Genomic DNA, 27016 nt, shown 5'->3' on the forward strand with positions numbered 1-27016 from the left:
ATCGAGATCCCCGAAACCCCGGCTGATGGCATCACTGGAATGGCTAACGCCGGCAATGGCCGGCTTTCCGGATAACCTCACCCCGCAGTCCATTCTTCTACGAATGTCCTCACTGCCGTACGAAACATTCACTTTGCGTCTCTTGTTTGGACGAGAAGATCTCATTTTCTCTATTTTGTAGACTTTGACTCCTATCTTACTCCCAAGGCGTATCGTGCTCTCCAAGCGAAAGGCAAAATAGAGAAGACCAACACCACACCAACACGAACGCGAACCTCCCAGTCTTCGCAATGCGAGCCGGTACAGCCAGGCTGAGAACAGCCCTGCGCACTCCCTTACGCAGGGGGTTTGCAACCTCTCCCCGCTGCCTTGACAAGTATGGATTCATCGGTCTCGGCCAAATGGTAAGACATCCCAGACTTTCGGCCTTGGGAGACATGTGGTTCGATAGGACTGACACATGCTTCGCCAGGGCTATCAAATGGCCCGCAACTTGCAATCCAAGCTACCTCCGACCGATTCTATCAGCATCTACGACATCAACAAGGATGCCGTGCAAAATCTCAAAGCCGAGATGGAGGGCGCCCAAGTCGGCGGTGCGAAGGTGTCACTAGCCGACAGTGCCGCCGAGGCATCAAGTGAAGCGGTACGTTCTCCTCCCCCCTGGGTCGCCTCTATCTGCTCGTTCCGTACTCTGCACGTGTGTAGATCCTTTAAGACGATGCGCGGCGACTGCTTTGCAAATCGTTCCTTGTTACATGCGTCCCAGACGTTGTGGCTGACCGTTTGCCCCGCGCTTCCTCCAGGACACCATCATCACCGTCCTCCCCGAACCGCAGCACGTAAAGTCAGTCTACGAAACCATCCTCTCCGCCCTCGCCAACACCCCGAAGAAAGACCGCCTCTTCATCGACTGCTCCACCATCGACCCGCAGACCTCCCGCGCCGTCGCCTCCTCCGTGACCTCGGCCTCGCAGGGCGCCTTCGTCGACGCGCCCATGTCAGGCGGCGTCGTCGGCGCCACGGCCGGCACCCTCACCTTCATGCTCGGCGCCCCAACCGCCCTCGTGCCGCGCGCCGAGCCGACCCTCCTCCGCATGGGCCGCCGCCTCCTGCACTGCGGCGACCAGGGCGCCGGCCTCGCCGCCAAGCTGGCCAACAACTACCTCCTCGCCCTCAACAACCTCGCTACCGCCGAGGCCATGAACCTCGGCGTCCGCTGCGGCCTCGACCCCGCCGTCCTGGCCAGCGTGCTCAACGTCAGCACCGGCAAGTGCTGGCCTTCCGAGATCAACAACCCCGTCCCCGGCGTCATCGAGGGGGCCCCCGCCGGCAGGGACTATGCGGGCGGGTTCGGAATCGCCTTGATGAAGAAGGATCTTGGGTTGGCCGTCGTGGCGGCGAAGGAGGCCGGCGCCAAGTTGGAGCTCGCTGATAAGGCGACGGAGGTGTATGCCAATGCTGCTGCCGATGAGAGGTGTAAGGGCCGCGATTTCTCGGTTGTGTACCGGTATATCGGGGGCAAGGAGTAAGTAAATCGACGGTAGAGGAGTTGAAAGGACGCCGTATGACCGGGGGAAGTCCAAGAGGGAGGTGTAAACCAGGTGATTCAAACACAGGCATCCAAGGGCATATAGATTTTCGGCATCCTGTGACATGGACGCCGTGTACAAAGCTAGGTGGATAATGAATCGGGCTTTGGAAATTCATGTAGCCCTCCATCTTCATCTTATTCCTTGTCTATGGTCTTCTGCAGAACATGTATCCCAACCATGAACTGTGAACCATGTATCCAACAACACATATTAAAGCTCTAATCATGCACAGCTTGTAACAGAGATGTCACTTATCTCATTCACTCGAGCTCGAGCTGTCAGATTCGTCATCATCATCGTCATCTTCATCCTCCTCATCCTCATCGTCGTCCGTGTCATCTTCAACACTTTCAGATTCCTCCTCCTCCTCCTCCTCCTCTTCTTCCTCCTCTGCCAACCAATCATCCAGAGTCTTCGCCCCAACTGCGGCGCCAACAACACCTGCCACCGCACCTGCCCCTACAGCCGCTCCGAGCCCGTTTGCGCTTTTTGGTGCGGACCGTGCTGCCGCGTCCAACTGCCGACTAGCCGGCACCACCTTCCCCTCACCGTATCCCGGCGCCTCGGTCTCCCGGAGCCGGGGGTTAGGCTCCTGTCCCTCCGCAACCCAATTCGGGAGGGCCTCGTATCCGCGGATGCCATGCAGGCCGCCGCCGCCCGCGAGAACGAGCGTTGCGGAGCCGAGCCTGAAGCCCTTGCGCGTCTCGGACGGGCTGGGCGCTTGCGGGGCGGGCTTGGGCGCAAGGAGCATGAGCGTGGCGAGCTGCGGGACGGCGAGGAGAGCGCGATACATGCGGGCGCGGTCGCGGAGGTCGTACGAGGTGTCGTACCGGACAAGGAGAAGCGTGTAGTTCCAGAGTTTGGCGATGGGGTGGTCGTCTTCTTCGGGATCGGGGGGCGGCGGCGGGGCGGCGTCTTCTGTCTGTTTCTCGCTTTGGCGGTTGAGGTGGTGGAGGTAGACCTTGGCGGCGAGAAGGAGGATTTGTCGTTTGGCCGCCTCGGACTCGTTGGCGAAATCCCGGAGGAGAATGCGCACCACGTCGGGGGCTATGTTGTCTTCGCCGTTGAGGCCGGCGAACTCGCCCACCAGCCAGATGATGGTCGCCCTTGCCTGGGGGTCCGTCGCCGAGTCGAGGTTCTTCGCTAGCCGGACTACGGTCCCGACGTGTCCCTGAGGGTCCTGTTGGATCAGGTGCCGGATGACGGTCAGGGATTCCGCCGCCAATGTCCCGTCCAGGCTGGTGATCTGGCCCAAAAGCAACCTCAAGCACCTCGAGGCGGTTGCCGGGTCCCCTTGAGCACACCGGCCGATCGCCCTCACGGCCTCCTTTACCAACGCTTTGTTGGAGGACCCCGAGAAATGCTCCAGCTCGCTGAGGACGAGACTCTTGACGTAGGGCGTCGCATGGGGGAAGATGAGAGTTAAGACTTCCAGCTTCAGTTCCCATACCTGCGGCGGGTCGGTCGCCCGGACAAGAAAGTGACTGGCGTATTTGACAAAGTCCCGCGGCATCGCAAGACATACCGAGACAATGTTGTACAGAGCGATCTGTTGTACGTCCTGGGGACCGCGGAGCAGCGCCATGAGGGGTCCGATGGCATCCTTGACATACTCCGGCGTGCCGAGTTCGATGTAGCAGCGGGCGACAGCTATCACCACGGCCGAGTTCCGACTCTGTAGGAGCGGCCTGATTCCGTTCAGGAAGAGCACCAGATCGGGATCCAGCACGACGACCTTTTTCTCGGCGGCTTCCTCGCTCGGCGAAGGCTCGCCGTAAAAGTCACCTAGATCCGCCGTCGTGGTGGTGGTGTTGTTGTTGTTGTTGTTGTTGTTGTTGTCCTGGGCCTTGGCGCTTCGTGTCCTCCTGGGGAAGCACTTCCTCGCGTAGAAGGCCATCATGCGCATGGTGGCAAGCTGGCTCCACTCGTCCATGTCCACGATTTTCTTGACGAGCCCACGATAGTGCTTGTGAATCAGGTCGATGCGCTCGGGGCAGACCTCCATAAAGGCAGTCACGGCGGCACCGGCCACATAGTACTGCTTGTCGCCGATGAGAGTGGAGAGGCAGTCGACCAGCTGGGCGAGCTGTGAAGGATCGAGGCGGTAGCACTTGGGGATAGCGAGGGCGGCGGCGCGGCGAACGTATGGGCTCATGTCGGCAACACCTTTCTTGATGGCGAGGGAGACAATCTGGCTAATCACGGGGACACGGATACCGGACATGGTTTTCAGGGCGAGGGCGCGGACTTGGGGGTTGGTATCGGAGAGCGATTTCTGGATGGTGTTGATGGAGAGCAGGGCGAGGTCGGGTTCCTGCTCAGCATGATGGATGAGGTAAATGTAGACCAGCTTACGGATTTCGAGGTTAGGAGAGGCGACGTTCTTGACGACGGAGGAGAAGAAGGGTAATGTTTTCTGGCCGCGGTACATCATCTGGGAACAGGACAACAAAATGTCAGCGTGGAGGACGACATCAATGGGGAAGAAGACCCCCATGGGCCATGAGGGCACCGTTGAACGCGACGGGAAGAACGTACAGAGAGGACGCGGCGTAGACCCTCGAGAACGTCGCGGTCATTTCGGCTATCGAGGAGTTTCTTGATCTGACTGCGGTCCAAAGGTCGGTTCGAGCTGCGGGAGAGGCGGGTGGCCGAAGCCGCATCGATGGTGAGCTCGCGGGCTTTTGAAGGTTAGCAGAAGCCCAGAGGTGGGCCTGAGAAGAGGGAGAAAGCTACCATTTTCTAACATGGACGAGATTGATGCTATGGTCTCCATGTTGACAAGACAAGACGAAGAGACCCCTGGCTCCAGGGAAGCTTGGGCGGCGTTGGACTGTTGAGGACGGGGGGGAGCGTTGAGAAGAAATGACGTGTCGTACTTTGGCTTCTGCACTTTGGGCGGTCAGGCGCGCGCTCAAGTGGAGGGGTATTTAGCAGCTGTCGGCAGCTGGCGTCTGTACGTCATTAGTATTGATTCTGTTGAGTCAATATTTAGGTAAGCTCACTCACTGATTATAATCATCGTCCACCATTTTAAGGGCCGAGTATATGACTATTAGGACGATAGACTGAGTGACACGATGATCACACCTATAGTCCTTTCACCAGCGACTCCCGCTGAACTCCTCCAATATATCCTCGCCTACCAGACACACCCAACTACTCTCCTCATCTGCTCTACACGAGCTGATTTTCTCTCATCACTTGCTCAAGATGTCCAGGCTCAGGTACAGGTACCCCGGCAACATGAGAGCAGAGACGACAACTCAGACGGCCGAGACACGGAGGCCCCCAAATCCCTACCACTACCCCTACTCGCAGCCCCAATCTACCAAGTGGCAGTAGCACGGCATATCCGCATGCTCTTCCTCCCAACCGTCACCCATCTCCGTGCCTACCTAGCTGTCTTCACGCCACACGACTCCAAAGTCCCACCGCCGCCTTTACGCCGAACCAAAGGCTTGGAAACCACCTCCACCTCCACCTCCGCATCGTCATCAACATCGAACTGCCCTCGCCCACCTCTGCTCTTAGCGTACGGGTTTCTGTCCCTGCACCGTGACACGAGCGAGTGGAGCGCTCAGGGGATTGGCTCTACGGCCGCCGCACTCGTGGAAGCTGCTTCCCCCCATGAATTTCGTGCCGCTGTGGTCGAACCTCGCGGCGACGGCGGGCATGCGAACTTCCATTCTGTTCTGTCTGAGCCTGCACCAGTTCTAAGCCGAGGCGTGAGGAGAGACGAGGGAGGGTGGATGGGAAGGACGGTAGAGGTGCGAAGTGTGCTGGCGCGCTGGTTTCGGTTTCAGTCCGGGCAGTGGGATCTAAAATAAATCTGACGATTGGGCACGGGGCCTTGACGCATGCCCGGACGCTGGACGGTAAAGTAGAGTAAAGTTGGCCATCTTCCGGGGTATATTCAACTGGCCATAACTCCTGGGGTCTGGTCCAATAACAGACGGCCGCCCCCTTTACCATACATGTAATTTCCCCCCGCCGAACGCCGATTACCCTGTAGTGTTCCCTATGTTCACATCGCGTCCTCCCATGGCCTATCCTGCCGTGTCCTAAGTCGTGTACCCTTCATACACTCATTACCCAATACTCGCTTGCAATAGAAACAAACCCAAGGCAGAAAACGTGGTGTGTGTAGCTGGAGACGCGGCGTCACATGCCGATCTGCTGCTCCATCTCTGTCATGTACAGCTTGATGTGCGCCTCCAATTTGAGATACTCGTCGTGAGCGCTGTGTATCTCGTTTTCGATGTTCTCTTTGAGATCCAGCATCTAGAGATCCCACCGTCAGTAATAGAGCTTTCGAGATTCCAACCCGGGAAAAGAAAAGAAAAAAAAGAAAAAAAAAAAAGCAAAGAAGGGATGGGAAGACTAGGGGTGTGAGACAGGGATGGGAAGACTCACCTTCTTCTCTGTCTGCTCGATCCGGACCCTTCTCCTTTCCATATCCCTACCCTTCTCGGTCCTCTCCTCGGTCAACCTGCGATGCACGACACGAAGCTCCTCCATCTTCTCCTTGGCTTCCTGCGCCTTGGCCGCGCTCTGCTCGCGCAACCGATCGGTGCGCTCGTTCCACTTCAGCAGCTGCCGCTGCAGCAGCGCCTCGGTCCGCTCCACCTCGCGCACGTTGTTGCCGCGCTCCGAGAGGGCGTCCCGCTGCCTCGCATTCCGCAGGTTCTCCTCCTCCTCCTTGGCGAGCTCGGCCGCCACCTCTTCCAGCACCTTGATGCAGGACGCCACGTCCGTCGAGACGACCGCGAACGAGTCCGCCGACGTCTGCAGGGCCCGCGACCGGCGGTCCAGCGAGTCGATCCGCGCCTTCTCGTGCGCCAGCGTGTTGCTCAGCTCGGCCAGGCTGGCCTGCAGCGCCGACGGGCTCTGCAGGACGTAGGGGCGGAGTTTGCCGCTCTCCTGCTTGCACGCCAGCTTCGCCGCCGTCTTGGCCTCGAGCGCCGCCGTGAGCTCGTTCTTCTTGGTCTTGGCCTCCTCCAGCGTCGTGGCCACTTTTTCCTGGTTCCGGCGCAGCTCCAGGAGCGTCTTCTTGAGTTCCTCGTTGCGCTGCGTCTTCTCGCGCACCTGCGCTTCCATGGCGCGGCGGTTGCGCCGCATGTCCCCGAGCCGGCCCTCCATGTCCTGGTTCTCGCCGTACAGGGCCTCGATGCGCGCCTTGGCCGTTTCCGCCTTGTTGAAGTGCTCGTCGATGATGCCCGTCTGGCTCTCGCGGAACCGCACAAAGTTGATCAGGTAGCTGAAGATCTTGACGAGGCGGTCGTGGTTCGGCTTGTACAGGTCGTTGAAGCTGAAGTCGTTGATGCCGCACTCCAGCAGCAGCTTGCGCAGCGACACGTAGAACCCCATCAGGTTGCGCGTGTCCGGCGGCACCACGTCGGCGTACTCGCCGCAAATGTCCTCGGCGGCCGCGCGCATCGCCGGCTCGACCGTCTCGCGCGTCGCGTTGAGGAGCAACTCGGCGAACCATTCGAAGATCATCTGCACCTGCACCGGGTTGGGCTTCTGCAAGTCGGCCACGGTGAATGGGATGCCAATGTCCGTGATGCACCCCACAATCTCCTTGTCCGGGAGTCGCATAAACGCGTCGGCTTCATCTTCCTTCTTCCGGGAGCGTGATTGGGTCTGGTGGCTAGGAATGATGCTCATGCGAGGGTTATACGCCATTGTCTCGGATGGGTGACGGCGATGTTGCTAGTCATCGAGGGGTGCCTTAGCAAGATACAGTCGTTCTTGCGGAAAACGAACAGGCCTGCGTGGTCGCAATAAACAGAAACCACCTTGGAGGGGGGTCTTGAGTAGCAGGGTTGCTGTGACAACAAGAAATTTCCGAAATTGTAAGTCCTTCACATGACTAGGCACGTGACCACGTCTCCTCTTCCTACTTCAAGGTAATTACCTTGCTACTGTAACCATCCTGGCTGGTCTCGCCGGTCTGTCCAGTCGACTACCTTACCGTCTCGTCTCCAGCCAGTAGTTGTACCGCCAGGGAAAGGGGCTAACTACAACGTATGTACATATACGTATGATTTTAGTCAGGAACACACAGGAACACCATGCCACCCCACCGTGACAGCATTCTTCATGCCGTGTTATGGAGAGCCGATCCGCAATCCGGCCTTTGTGAAACAACTCCGAAGATCATCAGAGGGGTGGTTTGCTGACAGCCAATGCTTCATACGATGTAGTGTAGATTGGACAGCATGAAGCGCCATGGGCATTATTTCCCGCGTCAAGCTTAGACTGGACCAGATGGACTGTGTACGGATAATTGGTACATGTAGGTATCAGCCTACCGAGATGAATCCTTGGCATACGAAGTACGGCGGAAAATGGGGTTGTACTTGATTCGGGAAAGCCATCGCGTCTTCTCAACATTCTCCAACTGAAACTGGGTGAGCCCCGTTGATGATGGGCAATTGATCTTCGAGTAGGCAGCCCTCTTCAGGTCGTTTGAGACCGTCGTTTGGTCACACGGGACCTGGATTGACAATGATACACGATAATTACTCTCCCCGCTTGCCTGTCGACTTTTGACGGAGAAGTGGATTTCGTTTGTTGGCGTCGTAGTCCGTCCCGTGTTATTTTCTTTTCTTTTCTGACGAAGTTGAGCATCATCAGCGCAACCTTCACGATAGGACACAGAATAACCGCCAAGGCCACCTGAGACCGAACGGCAGCACCCATGAGGCATAATGGGGACGGCTGGTTTTGTTTTCGCAAAAAAAAAACAAATCCCCCCGTCCGCCGAATAACGAAATAACAGCTCCAGAGATCAATCAGAGCACAGACCTTTGTACATCGCATGACCTATTTCGATCGCGATCTAGCCGATCGGTCGAGAAGAGCCAATAGTGGATCTTATACCTAAGGTAGATTCGGGAAAGAAAGGCAAATCTAGTCTCCTCAGAACAATAACAGGGGTGATTACGAAGAGAGGATAGTCAAGAGCAAGCGAGGAAGATAATAGCGATAGTGATAGTAATAACGACGACAACGACGACAACGACGACAACGACGACAACGACGACAACGACGACAACGACGACAACGACGACAAAAACAATTACAATAATAACCATAGTATTTTATCCCAGAGTTGCTTTGATTCCGCTGGCCTCGAGGTCCTGAAGGATCCTCTCCATACTAGTAGCATACGTCGTATCCATTATTGACGTCGCTGGATCCCCTAGCCCTGCCGTTATCATCCCCAGAACACGACTTTTCAAATCCCAGATGGCCGATCCAGAGTCACTACCTCTAGAAAAGGCGCTGCTATTAACTCGGTCGGTAGAAACCACACATATCTCCCAGGCCACATGCTCATCAACGACATTGTGAATTTGACGCTTCCGGATAACGGACTTGACTCCGTTAACGAAACCGAATGTCAATCCATGCACGCCGAATTTCCCTACGACCCGTCTCTTGCCTGCCTTGCCATCAGGAACAACCTCCGAGGACAAGACGGCATTTCCCTCCGTCGCGTCTCCCGTAAATTTTCGCCGCGGGTATTCCGGGACCGATCCATCAAGCTTCTTACGTAGTTTATCGTAGTTGATCGGCAGACGGTTTTTGGCAGGCCGCGTATGGACTTCGCCCGATACTTGAACCAAGGCGTAGTCCCGAAGCCAAGACCCTCTGGTATAAGTCGCAGGCGATAGCTGCGATGATGATGCTGATGATGACATCGAGGTTCTCGGAAACGCGGTAGAAAGCTCTTGGGCGAAAAGAACATGACCGATCTGAATGGACGTGTCCTCATGTGTCATGTCCAGAATGCTTCGAGCCGCCCTCGCAGCATCGGCCTGCCGACTGATCTCATAAACCTCGTCTTCCAGGTCCGTTCTTTGATCTTCGTGTTGGCCTGAGTCGTACTTCAGAGAAAACAAAGCAAGTCTGTTTACACGCTTTCCTTCTTCAATTAGTTTCTTCTCGATCTTGTGTGCAATGTCGCTGACTCCAGTGTCCTGGCTGATGAATTGTCTCGTAGAGACCTGGCCATCCCAATGGTAGACTTTTCCCGAGTCATCTTTGCCTCGGAATACGACGCGTCGACAGGTGAGGGCAGCAGTGCATGGCTCGAACGTCCAGATATGAGGATTGGCAGGGGCGACATTCAGGTAAATGCCCTTCGTGCCTGTAGTCGACGGTGTCGCATCATTGCGAATTCGAGTCCCAATGCAGTCGCTCAAGTGTCGCAAATCCTGCACGAGCTTATCCAGCGGATACTGGTGGAAAACGTCTGGGCTGCCAGAATAGAGACGGGGGGGAGGGTCGCTAACGTTCGACACGTTATCTGATGTATCTGAGTCCGACAATGTGCTGCAACAATAGCTGGACTCTTTGATTTCGACTTCAACATCTGTGATGCCGAACTGCGTAAGGATGTTTTTGCAATTCGTAGCAATCAAATCGGCGATTGCCCACCGAGTCTCGCCCGGCTCAACAGTGACTAGCATAACGACAGGAATCGTGTTGTCTGAAGAAGGCATAGGCGGGCTAGTCATACCAAAATGAAAGACTCCCACACGGAGGACATCGATCGCGACCCATGGGAGGGAGGCCAACGCTTTCATGATGAGGTGGGGGAGGGGTTGATCTTCTTTCCAAAGCTCAACAATCGGGTGATCCTCTACTGAAGACAGGTATTTGTGATATGACCACATTTCTTGTTGTGGGTCCTCGGTCCATTCGACACCGGTACGGGCAACGAGTCGTGGCCGAGAGGGTAGCCCGGAGTAGTAGCAGACGGCCTCATACGGAGCTAGGCCCGACGGACCAAAATTCATGCCGAACTCCATAGACACGGCGTGTCTAGGTCGATGCCGAGGAAGAAATGGATTGTTCTGTGTGTCGGAGGTGGTGTCGGACGTGTGTTCGATACCGCATAGGCGTTCTTACCGTGCAGGTTGATTCAGGCATGATGGCTGGAAGTCGGGGGACCTTTATATAGTGCTTGAGGGAGAAAAAGACGTGAAAGTGAGAGATGAAGAGGGATGGGAATCAAGGGCAAAAATATGCTTGAGGACTTGTCGTCATTGTGTATCCGTAAAATTTCGTGGCGTAATGCGTATTAAAGACTACTCGTATAGAAGTGAAGAAGTGGAAGGAAGGATCAGCTACCTAATATTAGGGTTTGGAGTACTGCTCGTACCTACCCAGCCATAGATAGACCTTCCTAGGTTTTCTGTTACGAGACTTCTGGCTTTAGACTATTAGTTCGTGTAAATCATTACGATCGAAAACCACCACCACGTCTTCTTTGCAGCTCTTATATAGTAGGAACCAATCAACCCCTCGGGTTAATTAAAGGGAGTAGCAGGTATGATAGATTGACTGATGGATTGACTGATGGATCAAGGGTCTGAACTCTGAAGATCTGGTTGAATTGACGATCGAGGCAAGAGCGACAGGAAGGTGGTCGCAAGTCGGATCCTAGTTGTTGATTGGTTACAAGTGTGGGTCCTTGACGGGACTACCGTCGGAATAACCAAGTGCTATACCCGTGCCACGCCCCACGTATTTGATAGGTAGGTATTGGCAGAGGTGTATGTACCTTGTACCTACATTAGTAGGTACCTAAGGTATCTTACCTAAGGTAATTAGGTATGTCAGTTCCCAACGCTCCCTGACGCACGCACACCCACATACCTACCACCACGCCTGTCCCCTTTCCACTTCGCCTCTCTCCTCAACCCAAACCAATAGGTATCAATTTCCCTCCTACCTGCCTACTCCTGCACTTCCACCCACTTTACCTACCTTTCCCCACCTACAAGGACAGCACTTCTTCGTCTCTTCCTTTGCGTTCGAACTACCTCTTCACCCTCCGTTTCGCACCCTACATATCCAAACTGAAGGCGACTTCGGGCGACTGCGAACGACTCGTATCCGACGATTTGACGAATACCACAGAGGACATACCAACGCGCACGCTCTGAAGGACACAGTCGCCTGGTCCTCCTTCTCGTCATCACATTGGCCATCATGCACCCGTGTCATCTCGATAACACCTGCTCATCTTGTGTTCCATACCAGTGATAGCCCGTGGAAGATGCCTTTATGGCCCTTTCGGAGGAAAACAGGGCGAAAACGCTCCCGCAGCGGCTCCGCCTTGTCCGATGGCGACGCCCCGGTCCCGGTGCCCCAGGCCGGCAGCGACGACCGACCTTCCGCTTTCACTCCTGCCACGAGAACGGCCTCCCAAAAGAAGCAACGGACAGAGCAGACCCCCCCGAATGCGCTGCACCGGCAAGCTCGCACGTACAGCTTCTCCCCAGGACGTAATGATTCCATCCGCGCCCCAGGAAGGGTGACCTCGGACCCCCCACCACCTCGCTCCGAGTCACCCCAGGCGCAGTCAATAGAGGACAAGGGACAAGATGCAGCCTGGCCCCGCGTTCCGACCTTACATAAGAAGAATTCCGACCGACGTGTTCTCCGACGGAAAAGTACCAAGAGGAAGAGAAAGGACCCTGACCGCGAGGCCGAGATTAAGGCCATGAGCCACTTCGTGCCGGCCCGACCAGCAGTCGATTCGTGGCCTGGAGGCCGGCCTATCAGGGCGGAAAGCAAGAGGGCTAAGGCGGGCATCACAAATGCTGGGACTTGGAGTCCTACATCCGACGTCTCTCTGCCTTTTCAAGAGTCCATCCACTCGACCATGTCTTCCGACTCCGAGCACGCCTCCTACAAAATCTCAGCTCTGGAAGCCCTTACCCCCCGCCCAACCCTGCGATATGCTGCCACCCCACGACGCAATCCCTCCACAGGCTCGGTCCTCGCTCGGACATCCTCGCAGAGGAGGAAGCTCGTCAAGCAGGAACCTATACCAGAGGCGACCTTAAAGGCTCACAAGCGAATAGACAGCCTAGCCGACGACCTCGACGCTGCTGGCTTACGGGAGCTCATGGAACGCGACAAGCGTCGGAGGGAAAGAAAACGGCAGCGAGAGCAGGAGCGCATTGAGAGGTACTTGTCCAGATGCGCAGAAAAACAGAAAGAAGCTGAGGCTGAAGCCTCGGCGAGAGGCACCCCATCCCCGCAGAATCTTGAAAGAGGTGTGATGGGAAGGGAAGTCCTTGGCCTAGGTATCGACACGACCTCCGCAGTGGTCACTTCGTCAAGGAGACGTCCATCAGATGACTCTATCCAGAGGTCCAACAAGTCGCCCGAGGACGGCACGCCAGTTCAAGAGCCGCACGGCATCGATCCTCGCCGCCGCCAGCCCGAAGCTCTAAGCCACTTCTACAGGACAGATAGCACACCTCGAGATCCTCCGACTTTCACCCCAGAACTAAACCCGCCGAGCGCAGCCCCATCACCAGGCCCCGAAGACTCCAAACCGCTCAGGATGGCCTTCTTGCGATCGAGGAAGTCAAGGTCACGGACGACGTTGGCATCGGACGAGAGGCGCAATTTTTCGTCCTTGGCATCCAAGTCCAATGACTCCGTTTCCGGGACCAAAAATTCCGAAACGAGTGGGCGAGGAGGAAAACGCAGTCTCTCGGCACTATTCAGGTGGGGTACAAAGAGCATACGGAAGAGCTCAGGCCCCTCTTCATTCTCCAACACCTCCCGCGAAGAGATGCAAGCAGCGGTGGCCCAAGCGCCTGCGCCTGCGCATGCACAAGCGCAGGCGCACGTGCAGGTACAGGTACAGGCACTGGCACTGGCGCTCGCGCGGGCGCAAGCCCAGGATCAGGATCAGAAGCAGAAGCAGAATCAAGCCGAGTCAGAAAAATTGCAGACTTTACAGACGACACAAATGACAGCACCTGGTGCCATGTTGACGGATGCCCCTTCTCCCTCAACAGTGGGCTCTCAGTCTAGGGCCATGGGTACCCGAGGCCCCAAACGGACGCGGTCTCGTTTCAGGGAAGATCTACCTGAGATGCCGATATCACCCCCAGAGTCCCGCGTGGCCTCCCCGGAGGCCGAGGTCAAGGCACACGAGGTCATTCTGGAGGATACGGCTCCAGGGCTAACCTTAGCCCCAGCAATACAAAATAACACACCCACATCGAAACCGCAATCCGCGCGACAGACAAATATGCAGCAAACATCAGCACCACTCCACCAATCTATGCAGGACTCCCCTCAACCGCACTCCATCTCCCTCGCGTCCATTGATTCAGAAGGGTCCTGGCTCTCCGGGAAGCTCGGGAAGCGGTCCTCCTCTGGCATGGGTATGCGGGACAGCCTCGCTCGCCACGCGAGGGCTAATCGGCGCCGTTCCCTTCATTCCACTAGCGGTACAACCGAGGACGAGCTTGTGGAAGACGAGTATCTATCCAATCTCGCCACACCGCCACGGGAAAGACAGCCGGACGAGAACGGCCAATATGGTGGTGGACGTCGTTGGTCCGAGGAAGGGCGTCCCAGCAGTGACGATGACGAGCTAGCCAACACGTATGGGGATGGGGGTGAGATGAGTGTGGGAACCGTCAAGAGTCATCACCCCCAAATACACCGTCAAGAACACCAGGCCTCTCTCATGAAAAGCCGCGAGGGCCTCGTCAACGAATTCGACGGGGACCGACAGTCGACGCCTTCGGTCGAATTAGACTCAGATGAGACGTCTCATGTCGGGCGCGCGACCAGCGTCGATTTTGGGCGCAAAGGTCATGTCCGGCACGTCAGCGCAGGAAGCGCCAAGTTGCTTGACATGACTCCGCGGGCCAGTGCTGCAACCGAGGAGGAGAAATAGCGAGCCAATCTCGGGGCCGATGGTGGCCTCGAGGGTTGAGAACAGAACATGAACACGACAGCGGAGAGCACCAGTTCCGACCCAGACGCCAGCCATTCGATGCAAGACGACCAGAGCAGAACCGTTCATTCAAGCTTGTGGCTCGACTTTACTAGTTGACCATATCCCACGCTCTTTTCAACAAACTTTTCTTATTTGTTTACATCATACTCACTTCAGTCGCTCATTCCAACCGAATTTCCTTTTCACGAACAATAAATGACCCAAGAAAAAAAAAAAAAAGAAAAAAAAAAAAAAAAAGGAAAAACAAAATCAAACAACAAGAACAATGCTTTGCTCTTTCGTCTTGCCTGTGCTGGCTCTGGGTTTCGGCTGGACACTACCTGCTCGTTTAACCATTTCTCGACTTCCTCGACTCACGCAAGGGTTACATGCGCTCGGCGCCCCTCTCGTCCATTGTCCATCTCTATCGTTTTCGATTCTCCGATACAGGAGCCCCCACGTCTTCATCTATACCACATACCCGCTTTATTGTTGATGTCCAATTCTGAAAAATAAAAATGGGAATCCAGGCCTGTTTCAGGGGGAGCGAAAGGAGAAAGGCAAGCTCAGAGCAAGACAAGGTGCCGCAATGCGGAAGATGTATATTTCTGGTTGCTTAGTTGCTTGCTTGACTTGGCCAGTATTGGCATAGGGGTATATTCGAAGGACGAGACGGCTCAGGTTTATTGCATCGACATGCTTCAATTTCAGTTAGGGAGGGCAAGCGGAACCTCCCTTGATGTTTTCCATTACCAGCCTTGGGGGTTTTTTCGGCGTCTGGTGACTCTCGGGGCAAGAGAGTTTGTGGGTGTTTGTCATGGCCCTGTGGTCACATATACGTTTGTATTCGAAACCTGTTGGGGAGATTATTGTCGAAGCATCTTCTGTACGGCATACAAGTACCTTAATTATTACCGCACTTTGTATAGGTAAAATTAGACTGTTCGAATCGAATAACGTAGACGAAGCAAACGCGTATGGCAATTACTTGGTACCTAAGGTAAGGTACCTTAGGATGTCGTTCGGTTAAGGTACCTAAGGTACTTCCGAATTCGCGGAGGGGTACCTTAGATTAGGCGGCTATGTCGATAAACCACACGGTAGGTATTAAGTGACCTCACGAAGAGTTTGAAGGAGCTCTCTTCAGCATTGGATTCAACGTAAACAGATGCCATTCTTTTCCAGCCATCGACACTAACTAGATACCATAGATTTGTTCAGCGAACAGGTGTTGTCAGTTGGGGCCATATGTTATGTTGTCCCACTCTGGGTCTTCCGGGTTGGTCACGCGGATCGCCAAGTCGAAAAAAAGCCGAGTAACACTACAAAAAAACCGAAGATGCCGAGTGTTGGGCCCCCTTCCGTGGCTTCCTACCAACCGTGACTCCATACCGAAGCTTGCCCGTCCCCCCTACGCAACCGACAGCCGACAAGTGCACGCGGCCATGATAGCGGCGGTCGAATGAACCCTGCACCTTTGACGACTGGTCATGGCCGTCGCGACAGCCTTGCCCAGGCTCCTCCCCCGGCGAGGACACAATCTGGCATGGCACCCGTCCTGGAAGCGCACACCCGCTAGGTTGAGCCACGGCCAGCGTCGCACCGAGTCGAGCAAAGCAAGCCCGGAGCCGAATGACAATGATGTGCAGAGCCAGGCTCGGACACAGGCTCAGGCACAGGCACAGGGACACGAAAGCCAAAGCCCCGAAGCAGCGTCGGCCCCCTTGCCAAAGACGCAAGCGCAAGGGGAAGCGATCCCCGTGCCCAACACCATTGCGACGACCCCCCTCTGGCAACGACTCGGCCCGTTGACGAGGGCGGCGGAATCGTACGGCCGGTCGCAGAGGAAGAGGCCGTACTGGACACAGTTCTGCACCACCTTGGTCATTTACCTGTGCGCCGATATCTCGGCACAGAGCATGGGGGGGGAGGAATACGCGCCGGAACGGACGGGCAGGTCGTTCATGATCGGGGCTCTCTCGTCGATTCCCAGCTACAAATGGTACGTTCGAAGATGGACTACCTATATGCATGCATCTGTGCGACCGGACCGTAGGACATTACCACTCACCGCTGCTAGGTTCATTTTCCTGTCGCAAAACTTCAACTACGGGTCGAGGATGTTGTCGCTCGGGGTCAAGGTCGCCATCAACCAGGCCTTCTTCACCCCCTTGTTCAACTCGTACTTTTTCGGCATGCAGGCCCTCCTGGCGGGCGAGGGCCTCGGACAGGTGGCGGAGCGGATACGGCGGACGGTGCCGACGAGTGTGGTCAACTCGTGCAAGCTCTGGCCGGCCGTGACGGCTTTCAGCTTCACTTTCATTCCCATGGAGTACCGGAGCGTCTTCGCCGGGGTCATCGCCGTGGGGTGGCAGACGTATCTCAGCTTTCTGAATCGTCGGGCCGAGGAAGCCGAGGCGGCAGAAGCGAAGGTCGAGGTGGATGAAAGTCCGGTGGAAGGAGTACTTGTCTCCACGCCGTTGATGCCGAAAGCAGACGCCTAGAATTAGATTGGGTTGGACAGGACATGTACCGCGGACTGGGTGTGATTTCAAGAAACGATACGGGCGCACTTGGTAGAGGGATTCCAGATACAGGCATGGCATAGAATAGAATACCTACATAAGGTACCTAGATACAGACTTGAGAAACGAGACAGAATTGGAGACGGGTCCAGACACTGACCAAGGCAAAGTCACCTTACCCATCACTTTCAGGAATTGATTACATAAGGTAACTAAGGTACGGATTAAGCCGACGAGTCAGAGCCGTGTCGATTTCACCCAATGCGCACTGTAACGCACTGTGTCCGACCAGAACCGAAAATCGGCTCAACACAGTCGTCCCCACGATCTTTTTTCATCTTCGACATTTACACATCACACTTCTCACGTCTCCTCCCGGGCCACGCCTTGAAATCTGTCCACCATCACGCTCTCTCCTCGTCGAGCTGTGACGGAGTTTAGTCTTTGGCCATGGCGTCGCCTTGTCTGCGGTGCGTCCGCCCGCAATTAGCATTCCGCTCTACCAAAGCCGCCTTCTCAAGCAGCACACGGCCTCGAACACTACCTCGCACCCACAATCGTACCCGACGCCATGCCTCCAATTCTTCGTCTTCTTCTTCGTCGTCGTCCTCTTCTTCGACTTCAAAAGCCACCGACTCCCTCCTAGTGGCTCGTGCCAAAACAGTTCTCTACGGAAGCGCCATCGCCGGCTCCGTCTACCTAGCCTACTTGTATGCGACCGACACCCGCGCCTCCTTCCACCGTTGGCTCGTCCCGCCACTCATCCGGGCCTTCTTCCCCGACGCCGAAGACGCCCACCACGCCGGCACCACGGCTCTCAAGACCCTCTATGCCCTAGGACTGCACCCGCGCGAGCGTGACGCCTCCCTTGCCTCCGACCCCGCCCTCGCCGTCGAAGTCTTCGGCACCACGCTCTCCAACCCCATCGGCATCTCGGCGGGTCTCGATAAGCACGCCGATATCCCCGACCCTCTCTTCGCCCTAGGCCCCGCCGTTGTCGAGGTCGGCGGCTGCACGCCTTTTCCACAAGAGGGGAATCCCCGCCCCCGCGTCTTCCGCGTGGTCGGTCTCCACGGCATGGTGAACCGGTTCGGCCTCAATTCCCGCGGCGCCGACGCCATGGCCCGCACGCTCCGCGAACGCCTCCGCATCTTCGCCCGCTCCCTCGGTCTGTCCGAGTCCCAGGTGCTCGACGGCGAGGCCGGCGTCAACCCGGGGAGTCTTGCGCCGGGCAAGCTCCTGGCCGTCCAGATGGCCAAGAACAAACGCACCGACGAGCGCGACGTCCACGCTGTGGCGGCCGACTACGTCTACTGCGTCCGCGCCCTCGCGCGCTACGCCGACATCCTGGTCGTCAACGTCAGCAGCCCCAACACGCCGGGCCTGCGCGACCTGCAGGCCGTGGGGCCCCTCACCACGCTGCTCTCCGCCGTGGTGGACGAGGCCCGCAAGACCGACCGCAAGACCAAGCCCAAGGTCATGGTCAAGGTGTCGCCCGACGAGGACGAGGACATGCAGATGGAGGGCATCGTGCAGGCCGTGTGCGCGAGCGGCGTCGACGGCGTCATCGTCGGGAACACCACCAAGCGGCGGACCGGTGTCGTCCCGGACGGCGTCAAGCTGACGTCCCGGGAACAGAAGGCCCTGATGGAAGAGGGCGGCTACTCCGGCCCTGCCATGTTCGACCGGACCCTGGACCTCGTGAGCAGGTATCGGAAGATGCTCGATGCGCGGACGCTGCATCATTCCGCTGCTGGCGAGGCGCCGGCCTCGGGCGAAAAGCAGGCCGCCGCTCGCGACGACCCGGAGCAGAAGGTCATTTTTGCTACCGGTGGCATCACCAATGGGGAGCAGGCCCTCCGCGTCTTGAACGCCGGCGCCAGCGTCGCCATGGTCTATACTGGCCTCACCTACGGCGGGTCGGGAACCATCACCCGTATGAAGGGTGAGATGAAGAAGGCTCTGTCGAATGTATAATTGGGCGCAATGTATTGGATAAAGAAAACAGTCTTGCAGTTCTAACGAAGTGCTTCTGGATACTGAGGACCATCCTGTGCTTCTGTCCCTTCGTTTTCTTTTCTTCGTACGCCAGTCCAGCCCCCAGCTTCCAGCCGCCCGAATGTTACGCAAAACCTCACGATGGTTCCCAGCAAGCAGTGATAGGTCACCCTTCTTCATATATTGAAGCCGGGCGTCAAGAGCAGCACACTTTCGAGCCCTTCGTTTATTTCCCCCCTTCTATCCGGTCCATCTCTTTCTCGGCAAATCATCTGTTTGTGTCTGTAACACCAGAGAGCGTCCCGCAAGAGACCATAAGACGTTACACGTTTTTCGTCGCAACGGCGCTGAGCAGTACTGCTCCGTACAGACATGAACTGTCATACCCAGCCTCTGGTCATGTTCCCTCTGCAGTCAAAGGCCTGGGTCCCTGCAGGCTGCAGCGTCTCATCTTGTCACCTCCGAACCAGCCATGGGCCTGCCGTGACCCGAACGAAGGTTTGCAAAACTGGCCATCTTGGCACATCAAACAACAGCAGACAGCAGACATCTCTTGTCCAATTGTTGGTCGCTGCACCAGAGTCATCATGGCGGAGTCCTTTGGAGGTTCTGTTGGTTGATGGAATTCTGGCGAGATCGGATTCTGAAAACAAAATACAGGGAAGTGAAAGTTCATGTTACGGCGAGGAAACAAGCTCATATCCTCGTTTACCCTTGGTGGTACTCCCAGGGGAGCGCAACTAATAGTAGTTCAAAGGGGAGTATATTTCGCTTTTTCTCAGGGGTAATGCATACATCAGGAGGACCAGACAGTTGAGACTATCATCTTCCTGAGCTCTCGCAATTCTAACCCGAGAGCAATATGTTCCACCATGAAACCATTCTTCTCTCTCCTTTCATGCGTGCTAGCCCTTCACGCTGGCACCACTTGGGGCCAGAATCTCCCCTACCGCCCGGAAATCCGTGCCGATACCAACCGGGACGGAGTGATCGACGATGCTGATGCGAAGGACAAGACCATCTGGACCCACGAGCGTGGTGCCATCTTCCTCCCTAGCGTGGGCGACAGCCTCTCTCGGTGCGCAACCGTCGACCTCAACGACGAACCCCTGAGCAACGATGAACTGGCGTATTGCCACGACGCGTCGGGAGACTCGGTTCTTGCGCCGGAATATCTCGCCCCGCTGCGTCTCATGCCACTGAACGTCTCAGACGACGTGGTCGGGAGGGTCTACGCCACCCCACGCGAGGCGCATGAGCGCGTGCGCATATTCATGTTCGTCCACGACGACGACTCGGCCCCGCCAGAGCGAGAATCCTGGGCGTTCCTCGAACGCGGGGCGCAGATTTCCGCCGACATGCTGCGCCAAGGCGTGACCCTCGGCATCGACTCGCGCGAGTTTGTCAGGGACGCGGCCGTCTGGAACGGCACGACCGTTGTCCGCTTCGACGTTTTCCACGCTTCAGACCCTGATCAGGTCGTCGTCGGCGACTCCGTGGCCATGCAGGTGGCTCCCGTCCTGACGCACCATCACCTCCAGGAGGTGGAGACCCTGGTCAGCGCTGCGGCGGAGGAAGAAGGTGGGCGGTTCGACCGTCGAGCGCAAAAAAGGTTCAATGCCGAAGTGGATGAGGCGCGTCAGGTGGCCGGGATCGAGAAGGAGCTTCTCCTCCTCAAGAACGGCTCGGGGGATATCTGGGTCCAGGACCTGCTCGAGCCGGCCTATGCCAGCATGCCCGGCCCCCACGGTCCCATCGCCATCCGCATCCTGCTCCGGTCGGCCCAGGTATGGCGGGGCAGTGGTCGGCAGGTGTTTACAGACCTTCGAGGGCCGGGGATCGGGGGGTTCCAACCTCGGACGTTCGGAAACGAAGGCTTCTTCCACACCATCGACAGCCTGGGGAACGTCGAGACGATCCCACCTTACACCTCGCGCAGCGGTGTGGGCTACCCCGCCGGCCGGGTGATCTACGGACAGCACTTTGGGCGTCACATCGCGCAGCCCATGCGGGACTTTTTCGAAGGCCAAGCAGGCGGCCTGCAGAAGCCGCTCGTCCTCAAAACCGGCTGGCTGCTCGTGGGCCACGTGGACGAATTCGTCCAGTTTCTCCCGTATGACAACGACCTCGGCTTCACCATCGGCGTGACCGACACGGAGCTGGCATACAGCCTGTTGGAAGAGGCGGCTGCGGCGGGCGAAGGGGATAGTCTGGTGGTGAACCCGCCTCCACCCCGCGACAACGTTTCGTTCGACGGCACGTTGCCGCACCTGCACCTCGACGTGACCGTCTCGGAGATGCTGGGCAACGGCCGACTCGCTGAGATCAATGCCTACGCTCAGGGGAAGATCGATCAGAATACTGAGATCCTGCTGGACGAGCTACCGCTCGATGAGGCAGATATCATCCGTCTGCCCGTCCTTTTCCAGAGTTTCGATGCGGGGGTTGATATTGAGTCCCGCAAGTCCCGCGTCGACGCGAGGAGGACGGACGGATTCGAGGGCGAACCGGCTCTGTACTCGGCTCTTCAGGACGGCGAGCACATTCTTGGTTTCTTTAGTCCGGACGTTGTGAACGGTGTTGTGGTTGGTAAGCATTACTTGAGCCCGAACCCCTTCGGCCCGGTGGTTGATGGCGTGGATCTATTTGCCGCTGCGGTTGAGAAGGCCTATAGTCGGGCGGGCATGAACGTGACCTTTGTCGACACGTTCCATAGCCATCATCTGGGTGGAGGGGAGGTTCATTGTGGTACCAATGCGCTGCGGGCTGTGGATAGTGTATGGTGGGAGTAGGCGAATTTACCAGTCTCAACTCTCAACAGAACGTCAACGGTCAACCACTATTTGGATGAGTTCTTTTCGTAAGTTCTTCCGTGGTCTGAAAACTCCGGACCTGGCCTCGTGCCCTCGTCTGTGAGGATCTACTCTGTCTGCAAAGTAGAACGGACTTTAAGATACGGCAGACTTGTGAAGAGGGGCCCAAGGGGACAACTTATACAAGGCACAAAAACATCCGGTTGATTCATAGTTAACTGATCATCGACTACTTAAGTGGACTGGCTTCCTGACCGATTAATTGGCGGATTGGGATTCGCCCAAGCATCTGCGAAGCTCCAAGCAACAAGGACCGGTATATAGACGGTTCACCCTCTTGTGAAGCCTTTTCCTGCTGCTGCCTCTGCTTCTTCTCTTCCTCGATCTGACGGACTTTAGGCAATATCAAAAATATAACCAGATATCTCCGTCTCTTCCACCTCCTCTTCCCCCAACGCGACGATGATATGGCTAAGCAACGCCTCAGATGGATCAAAGACAAGACAGACCGCGACCCGACGAGTCTATGGAGTAATGGAATGCCGTATGATGTATCTTCTCCAGAGCCCTCTCAACCCTTTCTCGAGGACTCGAGCCCAGAAAACCCAACTTCAACGTCAACCTAAACCAACTGGGTGGCGACACTGGCGAGCATCGCGTCTTTTCTGACAAAGACTCAAAGTGAGTTTGGAAGTGGGCTTGAGAACAGGTGCTTCAGTAAGTACTAAGTACTAAGGTCTAAGGATGGCTATGGGGAGCCTGAGAGAATTAGAGGAGGAAAGGCTCAAAAGAGTAGAAGGAAGGAAGAGAGAAAAAAATGGAAAATATGAAGTTGTTGCGTAGGAGAGGAAGACAGCAAGACTTACCAAGCTCTGGGGGACGTTGCTAAAATCTCGTGAGGTTGGAAAAAGAAGAAAAACAATCGAGGAAGATTGTGGTTGGCACTTGCAAAAGTCGTTTTGATCTGGTTCTACGGGCCAAGGGCAGGAGGTCAACTGGCCCGCGAGGCAAGTGTTTGTTACCTTATTGTTCAATGATAGTACTTAGAACAAAGGTAGAATGATATAATTATTAAGGGATCTCTTAGTTAACTGATTATTATTGACCAAGTTGACTTCTTCTGACCGACTGAAAATGAATTGATGGATTAATCGGCTCAATAGGGAATGTTGTCACGACGACCCCCCGCAGCGCTGCGGCGAACAAGATCAGGGTCAAAGGGATCCATCCAGGCATCCATGAAGCTCGAAGCATACGAGGACCTGTGTACAAACGGTTTGCCCTCCCGTGCTGCCTTCTCCTTCTGAATCTTCTTCTTCTCCTGCTCGATCTTCCAGGCGTTGATTAACCCTGTATACATGGCGACCACCATTATGAAGCTGTGAAAGGCAAAAATGAGCCATATAACAACATTGGTCCAAAAGAAGAACCATAGGTTCGTCGGTGACACTGGTGACGTCGTCGTAGTCATTGTGGGTGAGGATTGTCTGACAGGGTTGAGTCGACGAGACGTGTATGGCCGGGTTTTAAATTGATATTTTGGTTTTGATTTTATTTGTAGGGGAAGACCGGAGGAGCAGCTGCAGGATGCCAACATGAACATGTTCATGCCTTAGTCTGCGGACAAACTACACTACCTTCCATGTTAATATATATAATACTTGCGGGCTATTCTATTATGGTATTGGGTCTGCAGTGCACCAGTCACACTATACACGTGTGACTTGTAAAACTTTCGCCGATTTGCCAACACTACCCCGCCACGGCGCCACCTATAGGCTATATTGTCCTAAAAGCTTAATTCGACGTAACTTTTATATGGCGTTACACTATAAGTCACGAGTATATGGCGTGCCTCTAAATGTAATATGTGGGGAAATACTTTTCCACGCGTATAGGTACGGCAAGGACAAGTTTTTTTCGTAGGGCATTTAACTCTGTCCTGCTCACTGACCGCATATATCGAGTTCCCCAGAAAAGGACGTGCCAAAGGACAATGCGTCTGAGAGGCTGAGATGTGTAGACATATGTGTTGAAGAACTCATCCCAAACTGAGATTGGGCCGGTCCTGGCAGATCTAAGGTACTAAGCCGATACAGTTACGCTCAAGGAAATTTGCAGTAAAGCCGCGCAACAAATACAGAACTCAAATTACTCAACTACCTAAGCTACCTTACACTTCTGCCAGGGTTTCACACATCCACACGTATAGGTGTTGTCAGACGCCACCACACACTTCGTGTGATTCATCGGTGTGTAACTCGCGCCACAGTCTCAGACCTGACCTATGGGGTACTTCGCCCTGTCTCTCCTTCAATGCATACACACACTTTTCCGTACCTTATTTGGGTGCTAACAGGTGTGACTTCGCCCCATAGTTTAATCGCTCGTTGGATTAGCCCCGTTGATCCGTACCTTACCTTTCCACCTATTTTATATGAACAGGCATAACGTCATCACCTACAGCATACGCCATGATTGGAGCGAACACCAGTTTGGTAGTGGGTGTGAGACATGGCTTGTTTTATACGGGTATAGGCCTATAATTGCTGAAGGTTTATGCTATCAAGTCACCCGTATTTCTGAGGATCCGGCGAAAAGTCTCCCTAGTACCTAAGGTAATGGGTACTTTAATTAAGAAGTAAATACCTTTGCACCTTCTTACGGTGTTTGTTCGTTATTTCAAGACGTGGCGAGGACCGCGGGACGTGAACTTAATTAACGTGAAGCTTCCTATTTCCATTCCCCTGATCAGATCATCAGAGTAATTACTCTCCGTACAACATATATTAATATGTCAGCCCTTAAGACGTAGCTCCCCTCGCTCCCTCCTTCTTCTGATTATTAATTTCTTCTTCGAGAACAACTAAGAAACTATACCTACACCGACTTTCAATCCCAGTTCCAATCCCAGTTCCAATCCCAAGCGACGAGCCACCATGGCCAATAACACCGCCGCCTTCTTCTCACCGGTCGATTTGGTGCGCTGGGTCGCTGAGATACCCCAGCCTTACACAGTGATGGCCTCGTTCCTGTCGCTCCTCTTCTCGTGTTGTATTTCCAGGGTCCCCAGGCCGTTCTGGTGCTGGCTTCAGAGTCAGTTTCACTGCGACGACCCCGCCGACCCCGCCGACCCCGCCGATTCCGTCGATTCCGTCGATTCCGTCCCTGCCGTCGATGCCGGCGGCCGCTAAAACGAACAAGACAAGTTGCAACCGCCACTGCCTCCGGCCCATAGCGTGCTTGAGCTTCGTCTGCTTCGCACACCAGCCGTCAAAGGAAAACGGGATCTCTTGATTACCGAAGGCAAATTGGATGTACGGGGGAAGTGAAGTGGGGATAGATCATGATTCATGGATCCTGACATAGCACAAGCCTCTTCTGAAAGAGTTGAGTTTTACGGTATCTTCCTTGAATAAAAATCGTGGATAAGACAGCACAGCTACATGGACATACTCTTGACGACACTCTCGGGAAGCTTTTTCTTTTTCATCTGCGGTCCTATGTTGTGGGTTTCTTTCGCCTCTACAACCATCCGCCAATTTAGTTCCACCGAATCAACGCATCCATAACAGTCATCAGAGTCTCTTGGTTGAGTCAAACCCGGCAAGGCTCAAGGTAATTGGTAGCCACGAGGTCATAAAGGCGATATGTGAAGCCAGCAACAGTGTTTCATTTTCGTCGAAGTCAATATACGGCATGCCTTAGCCGAAAATGAGGAAACGTCGGAAACTGATAAGATAGTGTCAGTGATGATTTATAATCCTGCGCTTCATAAGGTAATCACTTACATAGACGGGAGCCATAAGCTAGAGAGCGCGTGCGAGCTGAGAAGCATTGTTTACCGCGTTAGCGGCATCCTGGGCCCTGCCAACGGCATCCTGGGCCTTGCTGGCTGCATCCTGGGCCCTGCCAACGGCATCCTGGGCCTTGCTGGCTGCATCCTGGGCTCTGCCAGCGGCATCCTCGGCCTTGAGCATAGCGGTTCTAGCATCGCCAGCCATAGCACGGGCGTCGGCCGCAGCAGTCTGGATATGGCTGGAACTAGTTCTGGCTTCACTAGCGGCGGCCTGGGTATTGACCATAGCAGTCTGAGCAATACTAGTTGCCGCCTGGGCGTTGGCCGTAGCAGTCGTAGCATTATTTGCAGCAGTTTCTGCGTCAGTCTTTGCTTTTTCCGCGTCAGTCTTTGCTTTTTCTGCATCAGTCTTTGCTTTTTCGGAGCCAGTCTTCGCTTTTTCGGCGTCCGCTTTAAGCTTTTCTGTGTCCGTTTTAAGAGTTTCAGTGTCTGCTTTTGCTTGTTCTGCTGCAACCCTCGCGATATCGGCGTCTGTCTGAGGCTGAGGCTTGCCCCGAATCCTGTAGTACCAGGTCACGCAAGCTGGGCTATTAGTCATCGAGAGGAAAAGTGACAGAAGCGAAATAACCAATGTAGCCCATTGTAAACCCACACCCATCCATTCATTGATCTTGATAGTGTTGGAGGAGGCGGGCGCCGCGGGGCAGGTGACGTTAGGCGCGGGGCAGGCGATGGTTGCCGATGGGGTCAGAGAGGCACAAGTCCCCGTGCCATCACTATTCGTGACCGTGACCGTGTAGACTAGGGGGAGGGACGGACACTGGCAGGATCTGGCGCACATGTGATAGGTCGTTTCCCGGTTGTCCGATAAGGGGTCAGTCCAGTGCGTCACATACTCATCCGGGCGACACGGGTACTCGAAACCCAATCCAGCGGCATTCGTAGGGCAGATAGTCGTCTCCGGCCACTCAACACGGCCGTGGGTTTCGTCGGGCAACCCGTTACGGGCCATAGTGGATAGGTTTGATGGGTTTGCGAGTGATGCGGCTGGGGACCAAAGAGAGTTGTCAGGAGATTGAGGGCTAGGATCTAAGCAGGGCTGCGAGAGGTTCTGCAATAGATATCTTAGGGAAGTCTTTAGAAAGAGTAGAATAGGTAAGAAGCCGGAGATAGTATAAGGAAGAGTGTAGAAGAAGGAGGAGGAGAGTAAAAGAAGGAAAAGGAGGAGGGAGAGGGTAGAAGGAGGGAGAGGGTAAAAGGAGGAAGAGGGTAAAAGGAGGAGGAGGAGAATAGAAGGAGTAGACTAAGGAGGAAATAAAGGAAGGAGCTAAGTTCTTGGTGTTGTTCTTGGTGTTGTTCTTGGTGTTGTTCTTGGTGTTGTTGTCGTTGTCGTTGTCATTATCGTTGTCATTGTCGTTAATATTATCGTTATTATTATTATTATAGTTAGTATTATATAACACCTAAAGGCTAAAGTAAAGGAGATATAGAAATATTAGAAAACTATTTTA

General features: G+C 55.1%; 10 protein-coding genes across 10 annotated transcripts; 5 read left to right on the forward strand and 5 right to left on the reverse strand.

Moving 5' to 3' along the window:
- The first annotated feature begins 100 nt into the window (after positions 1-100).
- SODALDRAFT_288641 (3-hydroxyisobutyrate dehydrogenase) lies at positions 101-1728 on the forward strand. The gene is made up of 3 exons (XM_028608606.1): positions 101-404; positions 473-646; positions 807-1728. Exons 1-3 carry the CDS (start codon positions 291-293, stop codon positions 1530-1532), a joined length of 1014 nt encoding a protein of 337 aa, XP_028470753.1. The 5' UTR covers positions 101-290; the 3' UTR covers positions 1533-1728.
- On the reverse strand, positions 1629-4442 carry SODALDRAFT_288646 (ARM repeat-containing protein). The gene is made up of 3 exons (XM_028608607.1): positions 4332-4442; positions 4134-4276; positions 1629-4029 (listed from the first exon to the last, which is right to left on the reverse strand). The coding sequence occupies exons 1-3, from the start codon at positions 4369-4371 to the stop codon at positions 1852-1854; spliced, it is 2361 nt and encodes a 786-aa protein (XP_028470754.1). The 5' UTR covers positions 4372-4442; the 3' UTR covers positions 1629-1851.
- Positions 4443-4673: 231 nt separating this feature from the next.
- On the forward strand, positions 4674-5643 carry SODALDRAFT_327119 (hypothetical protein; the record flags this gene model as incomplete). Its single annotated transcript, XM_028610341.1, has 1 exon — positions 4674-5643. A coding segment is annotated over one exon (752 nt), but the record flags the coding sequence as incomplete, so codon positions are not given.
- Positions 5644-5768: 125 nt separating this feature from the next.
- On the reverse strand, positions 5769-7283 carry SODALDRAFT_256395 (Nuf2 family protein; the record flags this gene model as incomplete). Its single annotated transcript, XM_028607439.1, has 2 exons — positions 5769-5879; positions 6012-7283. Coding segments are annotated over 2 exons (1383 nt in total), but the record flags the coding sequence as incomplete, so codon positions are not given.
- A 1421-nt stretch (positions 7284-8704) lies between these two features.
- SODALDRAFT_347798 (hypothetical protein) lies at positions 8705-10909 on the reverse strand (the record flags this gene model as incomplete). Its single annotated transcript, XM_028613320.1, has 3 exons — positions 10778-10909; positions 10129-10699; positions 8705-10098 (listed from the first exon to the last, which is right to left on the reverse strand). The coding sequence occupies exons 2-3, from the start codon at positions 10418-10420 to the stop codon at positions 8705-8707; spliced, it is 1686 nt and encodes a 561-aa protein (XP_028470757.1). The 5' UTR covers positions 10421-10699; positions 10778-10909.
- Positions 10910-11227: 318 nt separating this feature from the next.
- SODALDRAFT_355138 (hypothetical protein) lies at positions 11228-15110 on the forward strand (the record flags this gene model as incomplete). The annotated part of the gene is made up of 6 exons (XM_028613786.1): positions 11228-11233; positions 11404-14302; positions 14390-14465; positions 14653-14786; positions 14901-14981; positions 15082-15110. 6 exons carry the CDS (start codon positions 11228-11230, stop codon positions 15108-15110), a joined length of 3225 nt encoding a protein of 1074 aa, XP_028470758.1.
- A 750-nt stretch (positions 15111-15860) lies between these two features.
- Positions 15861-18872, forward strand: SODALDRAFT_336510 (FMN-linked oxidoreductase; the record flags this gene model as incomplete). Its single annotated transcript, XM_028612599.1, has 4 exons — positions 15861-16013; positions 16104-16372; positions 16451-16849; positions 17420-18872. 4 exons carry the CDS (start codon positions 15861-15863, stop codon positions 18870-18872), a joined length of 2274 nt encoding a protein of 757 aa, XP_028470759.1.
- Positions 18873-19765: 893 nt separating this feature from the next.
- Positions 19766-21685, forward strand: SODALDRAFT_336512 (hypothetical protein; the record flags this gene model as incomplete). The annotated part of the gene is made up of 3 exons (XM_028612600.1): positions 19766-19795; positions 19832-21337; positions 21395-21685. The coding sequence occupies 3 exons, from the start codon at positions 19766-19768 to the stop codon at positions 21683-21685; spliced, it is 1827 nt and encodes a 608-aa protein (XP_028470760.1).
- A 1177-nt stretch (positions 21686-22862) lies between these two features.
- Positions 22863-23375, reverse strand: SODALDRAFT_392358 (hypothetical protein; the record flags this gene model as incomplete). The annotated part of the gene is made up of 1 exon (XM_028615256.1): positions 22863-23375. The coding sequence occupies exon 1, from the start codon at positions 23313-23315 to the stop codon at positions 22863-22865; it is 453 nt and encodes a 150-aa protein (XP_028470761.1). The 5' UTR covers positions 23316-23375.
- Positions 23376-25175: 1800 nt separating this feature from the next.
- On the reverse strand, positions 25176-26517 carry SODALDRAFT_392360 (hypothetical protein; the record flags this gene model as incomplete). Its single annotated transcript, XM_028615257.1, has 3 exons — positions 25176-25967; positions 26160-26335; positions 26402-26517. The coding sequence occupies 3 exons, from the start codon at positions 26515-26517 to the stop codon at positions 25516-25518; spliced, it is 744 nt and encodes a 247-aa protein (XP_028470762.1). The 3' UTR covers positions 25176-25515.
- Positions 26518-27016: the final 499 nt, after the last annotated feature.

Source organism: Sodiomyces alkalinus (genome assembly GCF_003711515.1).
Source record: "Sodiomyces alkalinus F11 unplaced genomic scaffold SODALscaffold_1, whole genome shotgun sequence".
In the NCBI taxonomy this organism is placed as follows: Eukaryota; Fungi; Ascomycota; class Sordariomycetes; order Glomerellales; family Plectosphaerellaceae; genus Sodiomyces; species Sodiomyces alkalinus.

Excerpts from the sequence above, each read along its gene's own strand:
- SODALDRAFT_288641 (XM_028608606.1), top strand. The coding sequence starts at position 291 with ATGCGAGCCGGTACAGCCAGGCTGAGAACAGCCCTGCGCACTCCCTTA. Across the intron at positions 405-472 it reads TCATCGGTCTCGGCCAAATG|GGCTATCAAATGGCCCGCAA; the intron begins GTAAGACATCCC and ends ATGCTTCGCCAG. Across the intron at positions 647-806 it reads CCGAGGCATCAAGTGAAGCG|GACACCATCATCACCGTCCT; the intron begins GTACGTTCTCCT and ends CGCTTCCTCCAG.
- SODALDRAFT_288646 (XM_028608607.1), bottom strand. The coding sequence starts at position 4,371 with ATGGAGACCATAGCATCAATCTCGTCCATGTTAGAAAATG. Across the intron at positions 4,277-4,331 it reads CTCGTCCATGTTAGAAAATG|CCCGCGAGCTCACCATCGAT; the intron begins GTAGCTTTCTCC and ends AACCTTCAAAAG. Across the intron at positions 4,030-4,133 it reads GTCTACGCCGCGTCCTCTCT|ATGATGTACCGCGGCCAGAA; the intron begins GTACGTTCTTCC and ends TCCTGTTCCCAG.